We start from the raw sequence: 15,255 nt of genomic DNA on the forward strand, positions 1-15,255 counted from the left end.
AGTAGGTGGCTTAGGAGTATTAAAAGTAAAGATGAGAACTCTAGTTAGGATTAGTTTCGTCTCCTAATGCATAGATATCCTCTTAATAGCCATGACTTGGGCTCTTAATTCAGTACCTTCGCTTCAGATGTTTCAAGGAAATCCAACTCAATAATTATGCTATGTGATGTGCTAAGTGTCCTGTGCAGCAAAATTTTGATTGGTATATCTCCAAGCAATGCCGCTTGGAGGAACCATTCAGAATGTCATACTCAGGACATTTCCACGATGTCCCCTGATCTAAGCTGTTTTACCAATTTCACAGAAACAGCCACCCCTTCAAGACCCTTATGTAAAAAAGAAGGGTAACATTTTAACAATTTGCTTTTCTCCTGTGGAGTGTATAATGAGAAAACGATGTACAAGAGGCAGAGCAACTTCTGTCCAGTGTTTCTTATTACATGTTGTGTTTACTTCAATTTCTTATTCTTAGGGACCTGGTAAAAGAAGAAAGGTTTAAATAACTCATAAGATGTCTTAATAAGAATCTTCAGGGCTCTCAATCAATGATGGAACCCAATGAGGAGACACCAAATTAAAATAATAATAAGTACTGCATGCACATGGGGGATGCTAGAGTTACCTAGATACTATACCCATACATCCAACAGATCTTGACCCTGTCGCAGGACCAAAGAAAAGGAGATCTATTGGAGTACAGTTGACCATAGGAAGCAGACTTGCCAGCCAACTGATCTTGAATAGGCCAGCACAGGACCTCCCACATCTTGGCCGAAGTAGTGTATTAAGGCTGTGCCCCTCAAGGACTTGCTGGAAAGTGGTAGCCCCTCGGGATACCACTTTCCAGCAAGTCAATGGGTCGTAGTGCATGGCAAACATTCCAATGGTAATCTAGAAAATATAATCTGAACAGAGACAGCGTTCTCAGCAGAAGCATCTGCATGCCAGTTTCCCTACTAGGGATTTCAATGGACTGCTTCATATTTCCTGTAAAGTATTCTTTCTTTTTTTTTTTTTTTTATGAAAACCCCAAACACAAGAGGTATTAGAACCTACAGTACTCAGTACTGTGATTGCGTTGGAGGTTGAGAAGATGAAAGAAGATAATTGTTGACATTACACTTTATTCTGCCTCCATCTCCGCTCCTCACGTCCATGGTTTTGTCACACACCATTAGTAAGGGTGTTCATGGGCAAACCCTTGTTCAATCTCTACAGCAAAGTTTCAGGCACCCCTCCCCCCATACTCCTCCTTCAACCCATGCACGGTACCAAGTACTATAGGTTTTGATACCTTTCAGGTTTGGAGATTTCATTATAAAAAAAAAAAAAAAAAGTGTGGGTGTCAAGTCCCAGAGATGCTAATCTGAAGGGCCAGAAGTGTCACTTGAAGATCCCCTTACCACATACAGGTGCCACTTTGAAAGGGTCCAACACGGTGAGATCAGCAAAAGGGCGACTATACACAGAAAGATTGATTAAATATGCTACAGAGCTTGGCAGCCAGGCACCTTAAGCAACCTGACAGAAGTCTATAAGGCTCTGAAAGAAGATAGTAAAATGAATGAAGACAAAATTTTCACTGTTATAAAGAATTCCAGTACTAATAGCTATAAATTCAAGTTATTATTAGCCATATAGTGCAAGGAGGCTTGAGACTTTGCTACACCAGCCCAAAAAAAAAATTTTAATTTCTGAGTTACCCAGAAAGACCAACAGACACAGAGAGAGACAGAGAGAGAGAGAGAGAGAGAGAGAGAGAGAGAGAGAGAGAGAGAGGGGGGGGGGAGGTCAGAGTAGAGGAAATCACCAAGAAAGAGAAGAATGATGATATCCAGCTCAGGACCATGGGCGTGCCAAGCCCATACTCAGATGTGAGCCCCTGGGGTTATGTTGTTGTTGTTGTTGTTGTTTGTTATTTGGTTTTTAGGAGCATTAGCAAATAAGGCCATATTGCTCCGGGGATATGCGGTGGTCATTCCTTGACCTTTCCGCATCCTCCGTATTTGGTAGTGATGGGCTCGAACCCCGGTCTAATCAAGAAGCGTGTGCTATGCACTGCTGCTCCTTCCCACCAAGGTACGGAGGTGCCCCCCTGGGGTTATGCGGTAAAACATGAATTGAGGGAAGTTTTCATTTAGACAGAGAATTGTTGATTACTGGAACAAATTCCTCCTCAGGCAGTTGAGACTGACAGTTTGAAGAAATTCAAAGGTCAACTGGACAGTTAGCTACATGAGGAGGAAAGCACATTCTATTTTCTTATCTATGTTTTATTATATTTTCTTTTATTTTTTTATATCTTCCTGGATATTTTTATTATTTTTTATTTATTTATTATTATATTATTCTTTTGTTATTATTTCTGATTTATTATTATTTTATTATCTTGCTATTAATATTAATTATTTTTACTCTTTATTTTATTATTTTATTTTTATTATTTATTATTTTTTTTGCATTTATTTACTCTTTTCTTCTGGTGCAGAACAGCCTGTACTATATGACAAATATTAATATTTTGAAAGATGACCAATTTTGTTCTTATTTAGAAATATTCATTCAGAGTCTTCCCTCACACACCAGACAACCCTATTCATCCCCCAGGCATTCTCTATAGGATTGAGGTTGAGCCTTTGGGATGGCCAGTACAACATTTTGACACATGTTTTCAAAAACAGTCCAACACAACACAAGCAGTATGACATGGAGCATGGTCCTGATGATACAAGTATGGGTCTTCAGCAGTGTGTTGCCACAACATAGATAATGCATTATTGACCAAGATTTCTAGATGTGCCTGGAAATTCAGTTTTATCCTAAACAACCAAACGTTCCAGGCAAAACCATGAAAAACAGTCCAAAACCATCACATTGTCTATGCCAAACATCACTGTTGAGACAATACAATCTGGAAGAGGCTCTTCCATTCTCTCAGCTTCGGAGGTTTTAGAGATCATTTTGTAAAGGCTTCAGCACCAGTCAGATTCCATCGTCAACCTAGAGATCTTCAGTTCCATTGAAATATCATGTACAGATAGATTACTTATGTAATCTAAGTAATCTTAATAATCTAAATAAAGGTAAAATAAGATCACATTGCAGTGTTACTCACAACTTCAATGCCTTCATCAGAGGTCATCCACTGAAATTATGAGAAAAACGGCAATGCTCTTGCTTCTGTTTCCACCTTGTTCTGCATACTATTGAATGTGTGTTATGGACGATTTTGAATTTTGCTGCAAGAATAGGGCCTAAGTTATGCCAATAATTATAATTATAAGTAGAGCATACAGATCATGGATGATCTGACAGAAGCAAGAAAGAGCCAGAAAAATTGCAGTAATGATAAAAAATTAATAATGAAAAAATAGGAATAAACTGGAGGGACTTGTCCGTTACCTTGTAGTACTAAAAATAGCCATTTTGATGGTTTAATTATAGAAAAACCCATCAAATAAGTGACGGTTTTTCTATAATTTAACCATTAAAAAGTTTATCTGATTAATGATTTTCAGGAGCAAATCATTATTATTGTTAGGTTGTTAAAAGTACTTCAAATGTATCTATTGCAATAACAAATAACTGTATATAATTATATATCATAATTGTGTATGGCGCATTATGGCCATGTTTCCCTTGAACCATAAAGCTCTCAAACAAACAACATAATTGTGTACAAGCACTCCCCGAATTACGTAATAATCGACTTACGGAAATTCGACTTTTCGTAAGTTTTTGCTGGCCGGTGCAAACTTAAAAAAAATCATGGAAACATATTTTTCATCCCATAAGAATAAGTGGAACTATTGTGAAAATATCGTAATGTGAACCCAAGATATTTTTCTAAAACACATTTCTGGAGGTCACAACCATAAAACAATAAAAACAATTTGCACTTTCAGTTTATTGGACTTTTCTGTTAGCGCAATCTATTATAAATGGATAGTAAACTTGATCTTATTGCATTTGTGATAATACCAATAACTGGAATTCTGTGGGTTTTTACATTCAGGTATTATGGTGAAATGTGTTTCCCTTCACTGAAATCTTCAATCATGTAAAAATCATAAATAAATTTTCAGAATATTCTCTTCATTCCTATTTACTTATTACAATGGTGGAGGGAAAACAACCAATGGAAAGTATAAGGGGGGACAGGTCTAGGAAACGAAACAAAATTGATTTAGAAATGAAGATGATTAAGAAGTATGACGCAGGACAAAGATTGTCATCTATTGCGCGGGAATTAGGTCTCGCTGCTTCAACAGTGAATACTATTTTAAAGGACAGTGCGTGTATAAAAGAACTTGTTAAAGGATCAATGCATATAAGATCAACAATGATCACAAAACAGCATTCAGGTGCTATATCAAAGATGGAAAAGTTATTAATAATATGGAAGGAAAATTTCAGAAGCAAGTGCCTCTGAGTCTAATGACCATACAAGAAAAAGCAACAAGTATTTAGGAAGATATTAACGATAAGTACAGCAAACTCCAAGCCAAATTCGCAGCAAGCAATGGGTGGTTTAATAGGTTCAAGCATCGCACTGGTTTCCAAAACATTAAAGTATGTGATGAAGTCATCAGTGCCAATTCGGCAACTGCAAATAAATTATGCAAAGTGTTGGGAAAAAACCCCTTCTCAATCTCCACAGTCCCCAACTTCCGCAGCAGCATACTTATCAGTGGAGAGTTAATTCTGGCAACGATGCTCAAAAGGTAAAACTTGCTGATGTTATGCCTGTGTCCTCTTTCTGTAATTTTAAAATTTTGAAATTTTTGTTATTTTGTACACTTTTGTAATTGTTCCTGCGCATGAGATTAAAAAATTGAATAAATAATTCTATTTATATGTTCATCGAACATTTCTTTTTTGCCTCAATGAAATCCAGGGTGCACAGTTACAGTGGTGCATAAGCATTTAGGGAAATTCCGACTTACGTAAAATTCGACTTAAGTAGAGTTCCACAGAATGCAACCCTTACATAATTCGGAGAGTGGCTGTATAATAAACAATTATCTATTGTATATTACATCACTAATAAAATGCTAATATCAGATATAAGCATTAAATGCTTACCTGTAATTATAATCCTCATGTCATCTTGTCTAAGACCAGGACCAGTCAAGCTAAATGTGACAGGATGCTTTACAGGTACTAATTTTAAACCTTCACCATCAGCAATTATTGAAAAAAGATCAATAGCCTCTCCTTTACTTTTCGATAAGGCTGCTGAATTCACAGATTCATGTGACTCTTGGCAATGTTTTTGTTGCTGCAACCGAGAATCAAACTTTGAGTTTAAAACTGGAAACTTTTCAGATGATGAAATGCTGGATGACAGATGAGAATCTCTAAATCCATCATGTAGAGGTATTCTAGGTTGTGTTTTTGGTTTGGCACCTAGGCCTAACTTTTTTGCATCATACTCTTTCCTACTGGGTGTCTGAGGGGTTTTCCCCAAATTTCTGCAACTTTCAGAATAGTCCTTCCAATAAAGATCATCACTGTCATTTTTTACATGCATAAGTAATGAGTCACCTTGAATTTTATCCATTTTGTTTGTTTTCTGTTCTCGAGATGACCAACTTCTAGTAGTTACATCAGCTGGAGATGGTTTCTTTGCTGTAGGAGGGGGAAGCGGGGGTGGTGATTTTGCAGGTTTTATATCATCGAGCTGAGCCATCAGTTTATTGTTTATAAGTTCTGCCTTCTCATGGAAACTCATCTCCTCAGCACCACCAAAAGACACATTTGAAGTTTGTTTGACAAACCTGCTTGTTGAGATTACATTATCAGCTGTATCTGACATCCAACCTATTTTAGATTCTTTACTTGTGCTGTGAATAGAATTTCTTTTATCTTCATAAAAGTGCTCATCTCCAAATTCTACTTTATTCCCTCGCCTACCTAATTCCAGCATGTTTTCAGATTTATGACTTCCACTCAAATTTCTATATCCTTTTTCACGAGAAGACTTTGAAAATCCACTTGTGTTTTTTGTTTCTGAGTACACATTGTTTGTTAAAGTATTATTACTCAGTGTTAAATCTTGATAAGAATGAAGATCTATGTTTTTTTTAGTCTCTTCTATACCTTTTCCTATGAGATGTATATCAGCATTCTGATCACTTACTTTTAGAGTAAAGGGAGACCCTACAAAATAATAAAAAAAAGACATCCTTTTAAACATTAGATTATACTTGCTACATTTTGACTCATTAACAATTAAACAAAAAAACATTAAAAGAATGACTAGTAGCTGAAGTCTTAAAGTATGCAATAACAAAACTTTTATACTGAACAAAATATTAAAAACTTGATGGCCACTAAAATTAATTATCAAAACCTTATAACAATATTATTTATTTAATATATGAAAGCCAAATTTTCTGTTTATACTCCAGGCTGATCACGTGGTCAGAGAAGTTAGAATAGTTATTTATCATTCAAGTTGCTTCTTCTAGAGAGGAATGCATATATACAATGTTCAGCAAACATACAAAATTCAGAAACTGTTTTTAAAATTGAAGAAACATAGTAAAAGTTAAAATCAAATTATCTTCCTTCATATAATAACCTAACAAAGTTCAATAACCGTCGATGAAGAATACTGATGAATACATTTTTGGCATGCTACACATTAAAAATCTAAAAGCAAATTTTTTTTACAAAATGATTCAGTTAAGTTTACTATGGAGAAAAAAACTAAATAAGCAATGCTAAACTACCATGTGAGAGATTAAGATGTTTTATTGAAAATGTTGCAATACACCTTAATACACTTAAGTCTTTATATTAAGATATATTGAATTATGTTGCAATTAACTGCAACGTTTTCAAAAAAAAGAGCTTAATCTTTCATGTGGCAAATTAGGTGTTGCTCATTTATTTCATTCAAATAAAATGAATTGCTTTGCTTTGCTTTGGGTTTTATTGACGCATTAGCAACTGAGGCTATAATGTACCCAAATAAGATGAATAAACACAGAAATAAATAACCATCTTCCAAAAAATTAGATCCAGCTAATAAGTTTACTAATTATTAACAGATACTAGCTAATAAAAGTTTCATGCTACAAAAGAAGGATAAGAGAAAACAAGTAATTATACTTGGCAAAAATGTCTTCACTTTATAGAACAGCACTGTTTTGTTACAACTCTGCCGCTGCTGTATTGTCACCAAATGAAGATTCACCTAGAAGACTAACTTGGGATATCCCATTATGAGCCTTCCAACTGCAAACAACCCTGCAGAAGTTTTAAATGTGTCATCATCTCCACCAAGTAGCTTATGGAATTTAAGTGCCTGTGCTTTCAAAATTATCCTGTTTATTAGAACTCCTTCACTACACTTCTGTAGAAACCACTTGTATAAGCATTGTTCCACATCACGGTTTTCACAAAGTTTAGTTTTTGTTTCTTTGGAGGCCAACTTCATCTTCTACAGAGTCTACAAATGAATGGAATTTTTCTTCATCTTTCATCCAACTGCAGATTATTCGTTCTGGAATTCTACACTCACGAACACACTGCATTTTGTTTAGCCACTCTTAACTCTTTTGATAATCTTAAACTTTTGCTCAACTGCATAATTTTTTCTTTTGGTGGCCATTACTTCAATCCTACTGATTTACTAATTTTGCCTGTATGCATAGTTGCCGACAGCATGGTGCAAGGTGGTGAAAGTGCACCACCTTTGTATTTTGAAGTAATACACAATTTTTAATATTTTCATTAATTTATTGAAACATTAAAACAATACAAATTCTACAAAAATACCATCATGCAAATGCACTCACAGTCTGCACAGTACTTTCTCCCACCTATCACAAAATTTGTTTGGCTGTACGAGTAAATCAGTCACACTTGACTTAATTAAGATATTGCACGTATTAGAAAATTTGGTAAACAAAAATTTTTCTGCCAGCACCCATGCCTGTATATATATTTTTTCTGATGCCCATATAATTTACCATGTTTGGAGAAAAGTAAATCAAAACCAAACTGTCTGACCAATCATAGGGCCAACGTAAAGTCACGTGATTTCTCCATAAATCACTGTCAGTATATTTTTGTATATTTCTGTCCTTTGGCCCTTAGCAGTCTTTGCTATCCAATGTAATTTCTAGTTGAAGAAAGGATGTCATGTACTATTGTTGACAAAAATGTACTATGTAACTAATGTAATACACTTGACAAACAGAAGCCATATTCCCCTCCAGAGATAGCTGTCTATTGCATCTCTAGCTGAGGGGAGAAACTAGGTGTCTACAACAATTAGTCTCCGACTAGTCCTGTTGTTTTCAAAAATTACTCTGCAACTGAATACTGAACATATGGAAGTGCATATACAGCCAATTTTTGGCTAATTTTTCCTCTTGGAAATATGGTGGTAGGATGTACAGTAGATGCAAGCATATACATATTCACTTTTTCCAGTTTCCAAAATGAAATTGCTAGTTCTTTGAACACTACTTTTTTTTTTTTTTCCCCCTTTCCTAATTTGTTTTGAGGGACATGATCATAGCCGCAGTATATCTGAAACGGCAATATGAAGAGCTGCATATTTAGCTTGAATTGCATTTGAATTTGTCTTGAAGAATGGTATGGTACCAGACAAGCACCAATCTTTAAACTTTCCAGTTACTTGTTTTCCTTTCCCAGTAAGCCAATAAAGATTAGCATTAGTAAAGGCACATGATGCAAGAAAGCAAGCTTATACAGCAACAGCTAAAAAAACCCAAAAAAACTTCCCATTTCACTGATACAATCCTCTATGGTAGTACCATCCTAGTTAATTATGAAAGATTTTTTATTGTTTTCAATAAAAAATTATTGAAAACAATATGGTGTTAGCACAAAACACCATATTTTCTCAAATGCCTCAACTCTGTGGGAAGCAAACTTTCCAGTTATTTATCTTTCCTCTTCCAGTAAGCCAATAAAGATTAGCATTAGCATTAGTAGAGGCACAGGCTGCAAGAAAGGAAACTTATACATCAGCCAAAAACAGACTCTTCCCATTTCACTGATCCAACCCTCTTTCACATCAACTAGGGTAAGATGTACCATCTTACCCTAGTTGATGTGAAAGATTTTTTATTGTTTTCAATAAGGATTGTAACGCAAAAGCCCATATGCCAGGGTATGTCTGCCAGGGACAAAGGTTGATGATGCTGTAGAGCAGATATCTTTTAAGGGCACAAAAGGTATTATAGTTGTACACGTTGACATTAATGATATCAAGAGTAGGAGACCGGCAGAATTGCTTAACAAGTACAGGTCACTGTTGAAAAAAAGCCGTGAAATAGGATTGAAATTGAAAGTGTCTGCAATTCTGCTCAGACATGATAGGAGGGAGTATATGATGAGAGCCTTGTCAATCAATTCGGCCCTGGAAAGATTGTGCAAGGCTCAAGGGGTAGAATTTTTTTCAGCCAGGACTGTACTTGTTAACAGGAGAGATTGCTTCTACAGGGATGGGATAGATACACTTAAATAGAAAGGGTGCAAGAATATTTGCTGATGCCATCGAGGCAGTGTTAGGTGGGTCGGGAAACTGCTAGCTTGGGGGGAGACAAAGACGAATAGATTAACAGTAGCCACTGGCAGAGGTGAAAGAGATTCTTGCACTGCTTCTATTGGAATGAGCAGAAGCCTGAAAAACAATATGCAGGATGTTTCAGAGACTGCCGAGAGTCATTGCGGTACAAGTAAACACATGGGTTGTGTTAGGGTAGCTAAGAATAGAAATACAAGGTGCATGTATACTTGCGTGTACACCAATGCTAGGAGTTTAGTAAATAAATTTGATGAATTTGAGGTATTGCTCAAAACATCAAAGGCAGATATTGTTGGGATATCAGAGACGTGGTGTCATACAGATATAAGGAATGCAGAACTGGAATTTGGGGAGTACAACATCTACAGAAAGGATAGACTGGATAGGAAGGGAGGAGGGGTTATTAAGAAATACATAGTTAAGAAATACTTAATTAGTTAAGAAATACATAAAATCCAAGGAAGTGAAGCCAGTATACATCGCTGGACAGTGCAGTGTCGAGTCAGTTTGGTGTGACATAAGCATTGGGAGATCAAAATTGAGAGTAGGAGTGTGCTATAGGCCTAATGACTCTGATGAGTATAATAAGATACTGTACAGGGAAATAGAGTGGGCCAGTAAATCAGAGAGTCTTATTATGGGAGATTTTAATTTCCCAGATATTGACTGGAATTTGGGGGCTGGTCACTCACACACTAGCAAGGCTTTTGTGGATTTATTGGATGATTGTTTTCTACATCAGCATGTTCAGGAGGCAACTAGAGGGAGGAATACTCTTGATTTGATTATCAGCAGTGATTCTTCATCCATTAAGAATCTGCAGATAAATGAACCACTAGGTGGCAGTGATCACAGTGTGCTGAAGTGGGATTTACTCAAAGAGGTAATTACCATTAGGGGTAAAGGGAAGGGTTATTGCTTTCGTAAAGGTGACTACGATGGACTGAGACAGTATTTAAATTCTATACAGTGCTACGATGGACTGAGACAGTATTTAAATTCTATACAGTGGGACCAACTGATGATGTTACCAACAGCAAATTCAAAATGGGAAGCATTCAAAGAACTTATCTTGGAAGCTACTTGGCTTTACATACCAACTAAGAAATATTGTTCAAGGTTTAGGCCTAAATGGATGTCAGATGAACTGATGAGGCATATGGCAGAGAAGAAACATGCATAGGATACATACAAATTAACACATGACACAGAAGCCTATGATAGATACAAGTTGATCTGTAACCAAGTTACAAAGGACGTTAGGCAGGCGAAGGCAGATTAGAGAAATCTTTGGCAAGGGATGCAAAGAAAAACAGCAAAGAGTTCTTCACTTATGTAAACTCTAGAAGGAAGGGGTTGAATCAGATTGGTCCACTTGATATCGATGGGTCAACTGTTGATGATCCTGCTCAGGTAGCTAACAAACTAAATGAATATTCTGCATCGACATTCACACATGAGGAGTTATTTAGCGAGGGGAAAGCCAGAGGTGTATTCAACTCTAGCAGTAAGCTAGAGAATCTTGTAATAACTGAGAGTAAAGTGGAGGAGAAATTGTTGAAGATAAACACAAGAAAGGCACCCGGGATGGATGGGATCTATCCAGTTATATTAAAGGAGGCAGCAAAGGAAGTAAGCAAACCCTTAGCCATAATTATGAGAGCTTCCTTGGACTCAGGGGAGGTACCCACAGACTGGAGATGTGCAAATGTCACCCCAATTCACAAAGGAGGATCAAAGGCTGACACAAGTAATTAGAGACCTGTGAGTTTAACTTCTGTTCCAGGAAAATTAATGGAGGCACTAGTTAAAGAAGCACTGCAGGATCATTTAGACAAGACTTCAGCTATATAGCTCGGACACAGCATGGTTGTGTTAAGGGAAAGTCTTGCCTGACCAATTTGATTGGATACTATGATGCAGTCACAAAGGAACTGGATGCAGGGAATAACTTTGATATTATATACTTGGATCTTAGAAAGGCTTTTGATACTGTTGCACATGGAAGACTGCTGCACAAATTGGAGCAGTGTGGCACTGGAGGCAAATTGCTGCTGTGGATAAAGGGGTGGCTGAGGGGGAGAAGACAGAGAGTGGTAATCAATGGACACTGCTCGTTGTGGACTAATGTTATTAGTGGAGTCCCTCAGGGCTCAGTGTTGGGTCCATTATTGTTTTCTGTATTCATAAATGATATTGATGAGGGTATATCAAGCTTAATGTCGAAGTTTGCAGACGATACAAAGGTAGGCAGGGTTGTCAAGGACACTACTGACACTATGCTGTTGCAACAGGATCTGGAAAGGTTGAGCAGATGGGCTGAGAGGTGGCAAATGAAGTTTAACATTGACAAATGTAAAGTACTACACATGGGAAACAGCAACCCCAGAGCAACGTATCAACTCTGTGGTACTACACTGACAGTGGTAGAGAATGAAAGGGACCTGGGGTGGTTGTGAAGTTCTCTGAGCAGTGCAGACGGGCTTCAAGAGTAGCTCATGGTGCGTTGTCAATGATATATAGGAATTTTTCTAGCAGGGATAAGGAGGTGATTATTCCCTTGTATAAGGCAATGGTCAGGCCACACCTAGAGTACTGTATACAGGTCTGGAGGCCTCATTTCAAGAAGGATGTAGAGCGGCTGGAACGAGTACAGAGAAGGGTAACAAGATTAGTGAATGGAACAAAGGGGTGCTCTTACAAAGAAAGGCTTAAGTTTTGCAAATTACAGTTTCTAGAGACTAGGCACCAGCGAGGTGATCTGATAGAGGTGTATAAAGCCTTGAATGGTTTGAGCATGCTCAATGCTGATGGGATTCTTCCTCTCGCTCAGAATAATCACCTGAGAGGGCATAAATTCAAATTGAGGGAAGACAGATGTAGGATAGACGTGTGGAAATTTGCCTTTAGCCAGCGGGTGGTTGGTTGGTGGAACAGACTTCCAACCCTTGTCATGGAAGTTGATAGCCTAAATAAGTTTAAGGCTCAGCTGGACAGGTATTTTGAACGAACAGAGGGGTGAAGTGGAAGTGGCTTTTTTTTTTTTTTTTTTTTTTTGGCTGATGCTGCATAAGCTTGCTTTCTTGCATCAAATGCCTCTGCTAATGCTAATGCTAATGCTAATATTCTCTCAAATGGCCTCAACTCTGTGGGAAGCAACAAACAGTTTCAAATTTTGCATGTTGTTAAGGGTGGTAAATTTGAAATAAATTTTGAAATAAGACTGAAAATGGAAATAACTAATAATATCGAATAGACATTTTTTTAATATATTCACATGAATAGTACGCAGAAATATATTCTGCATGCACCGTTTGAAATTTTATGCACCTAATGACTTTTAAACTGTAAAATGGAAGAGACTTAAGAAATTTATGTCAAATATATTTTTTGTACTTTTTAACAAAATTAATATTTTTGTTTTCTCTGAAGTTTTGTTTTCTCTTTTTAAAATATGCAGTATAAAACACTGCAGAGTTTAAAAATGTTAATATTTTTTTTAAAATTTAAATTATTACAAAGAGTAATTAATATTGATAATCTTTTAAGTTTTGTTAGAGAGAGAGAGAGAGAGAGAGAGAGAGAGAGAGAGAGAGAGAGAGAGAGAGACAGTGTCTTTAAATATTATTTTCCATTTACCACTTTGTAATCCATGCAAAAAATTAAAATGTGACTTGTCTCCCTTTTTTTCCATTATCACTTTAGGTAAACTTTTTAACTAAGCACAAACTGATATTGCTATGTGAACGAGCGACAGCCTGACATTTACAGCTGAAAACAAATTATGTAAAATTTTCCAAATTGTACCTTTTGTATGGAATTAATTTTTTTTTTTTTTTTTTTTTTCTTACTTAATTCTAAACAACCAAAGTAAAATTTCATACTATAATCAAATGTACATTTTTCCAGCAGTATCCATACATGGGCATTCTCTCTCTCTCTCTCTCTCTCTCTCTCTCTCTCTCTCTCTCTCAGTGCTCTAAAGTAATGTCAAAGTGGTCATCAGTTCACACAAGTGCTCTATGACTAGCTCAGATAACTGCAATTAGCAGAATGTTACAAAGTTTAATGAATGAGTGGTGCTACTAGAAAAGAGAAATTTCACTGTTTTTCACAGATTACATATATGAAACAACAAATAATACCACAAAATATGAATACACTCACTCACTCACTCACTCACTCACTCACACTCTCTCCCCCCTCTCTCTCTCGAAGGTAAGTATAATCATATATAACAAACAACACAGCATTTATTTTAATGCACAACTCATATTTATCAAGCTGCATGACTATTAACAGCAGCAAAAATGAAACTCAGTAATTTTGTCAATATACGCAAGAAATTTAAAAAGATTTACAAACATGCCTCGTTTTGTACTGTTAACAATCAGTGTGTTTTTCATTTATGTTTTTTTTTTTAGTGGTGTAAACAAAATGCCATATATGTGCAAGCTACTCTGAAGCAAAAAATGTGCTCTGTGTAGCATAAGTTACAGTTACATGAATTTGTGTGATTCTAAACACAGTTCTTGAGGAAGTGAATGGAAATGTAAAATTTGAAGGTGTATAACAATACTATATGCACCAACATCAAGCCATGATGATGAAGAGGCTGAAGAAATGTACACCGAAATTGAGAGATTTCTAGATGAACAGAAAACTCACTACACCATCATTATGGAAAACTTCAATGGTTTGAAAGAGGCAAACCAGCAGAGAAATGGAACAAATAGGAAATTTGGGAATTCACGAAAGAAATAAAAGAGGAGAAAGACTTGTGGAATTTGCAGAATCTCAAGGAATATCAGTAATGAACACTTTTTTTTTTTTCAAAAAAAAAGGGTAAACAGAAAGTGGGCATGGGGAAGAGCCCAAATGGATTAGCAACTAATGAAATCGACTTCATACTCACTAACAGAAGATATAGTGTGAACAATGTTACCGTCCTGAACAAGGTAAGTGTTGGCAGTGATCACAGATTGGTAAGATGCACACTTGATATAGATGTAAGAAAAGAAAGGAAAATATTGACTTGAGTAAATAATACAAAGGTCTTTGAGATAACAGAAGAGGAGAAAAAGCAGCATGCACTAGAACTTAGACGTTTGAGCTTCTGCAGGCCTTTTAGGACCAAGATATCAACAAGAAATGCAATAAAATTCTGATAGTGAAAAAACCCAAGAAACCTATAGGTAAAAAGAAATCCAAAGAAGAAAAAAATTAGTCAAGAAACACTTGTCATGATTGCATTATTCTACTAAGGAATGGAATAATGCAATCATAATTTTGCTGCATAAGAAAGGAGATAAATCAGAAATTCGAAATTATAGACCAATTAGCTTGTTATCCCACATCTACAAGTTGTTCACAAGGGTCATTACTAACAGATTAGAAAGAATACTTGATAAGAATCAATGGAAAGAACAAGCTGGCTTTAGGACAAGATTTTCAACTATGGATTACCTTCACATAATATCACAGCTAATAATGAAGAAAGCGAATGAATATAAAACACCGTTATGCCTGGCATTTGTGAATTATAAAAAGGCATTTGACTCCATACAGAATAAGGTAACATTTCAGGACTGGAAAGACAAGGCGTAGACATCCCATACATTATGATTTTGAATAAAATATGAGAAGGCTATTCTCCTTTATTAGACTAGACAAAGGCAGTAGCA

At 36.2% G+C, this 15,255-nt stretch overlaps 1 protein-coding gene across 2 annotated transcripts in view; it reads right to left on the minus strand.

Annotated features, from left to right (window-relative positions):
• Positions 1-15,255, minus strand: part of jbug (filamin-type immunoglobulin domains fbug) — a 1,114,928-nt gene that overhangs the window by 845,865 nt on the left and 253,808 nt on the right. For both annotated transcript variants that reach the window (XM_090381438.1, XM_090381439.1), the window contains exon 12: positions 5,086-6,162. In XM_090381438.1, the coding sequence (XP_090237564.1) occupies positions 5,086-6,162 (1,077 nt within the window). The remainder of the gene's footprint in view (positions 1-5,085; positions 6,163-15,255) is intronic.

Source organism: Mastigoproctus giganteus, chromosome 9 (genome assembly GCF_048544385.1).
Source record: "Mastigoproctus giganteus isolate SK-2022 chromosome 9, ASM4854438v1, whole genome shotgun sequence".
NCBI classification, from domain to species: Eukaryota; Metazoa; Arthropoda; class Arachnida; order Uropygi; family Thelyphonidae; genus Mastigoproctus; species Mastigoproctus giganteus.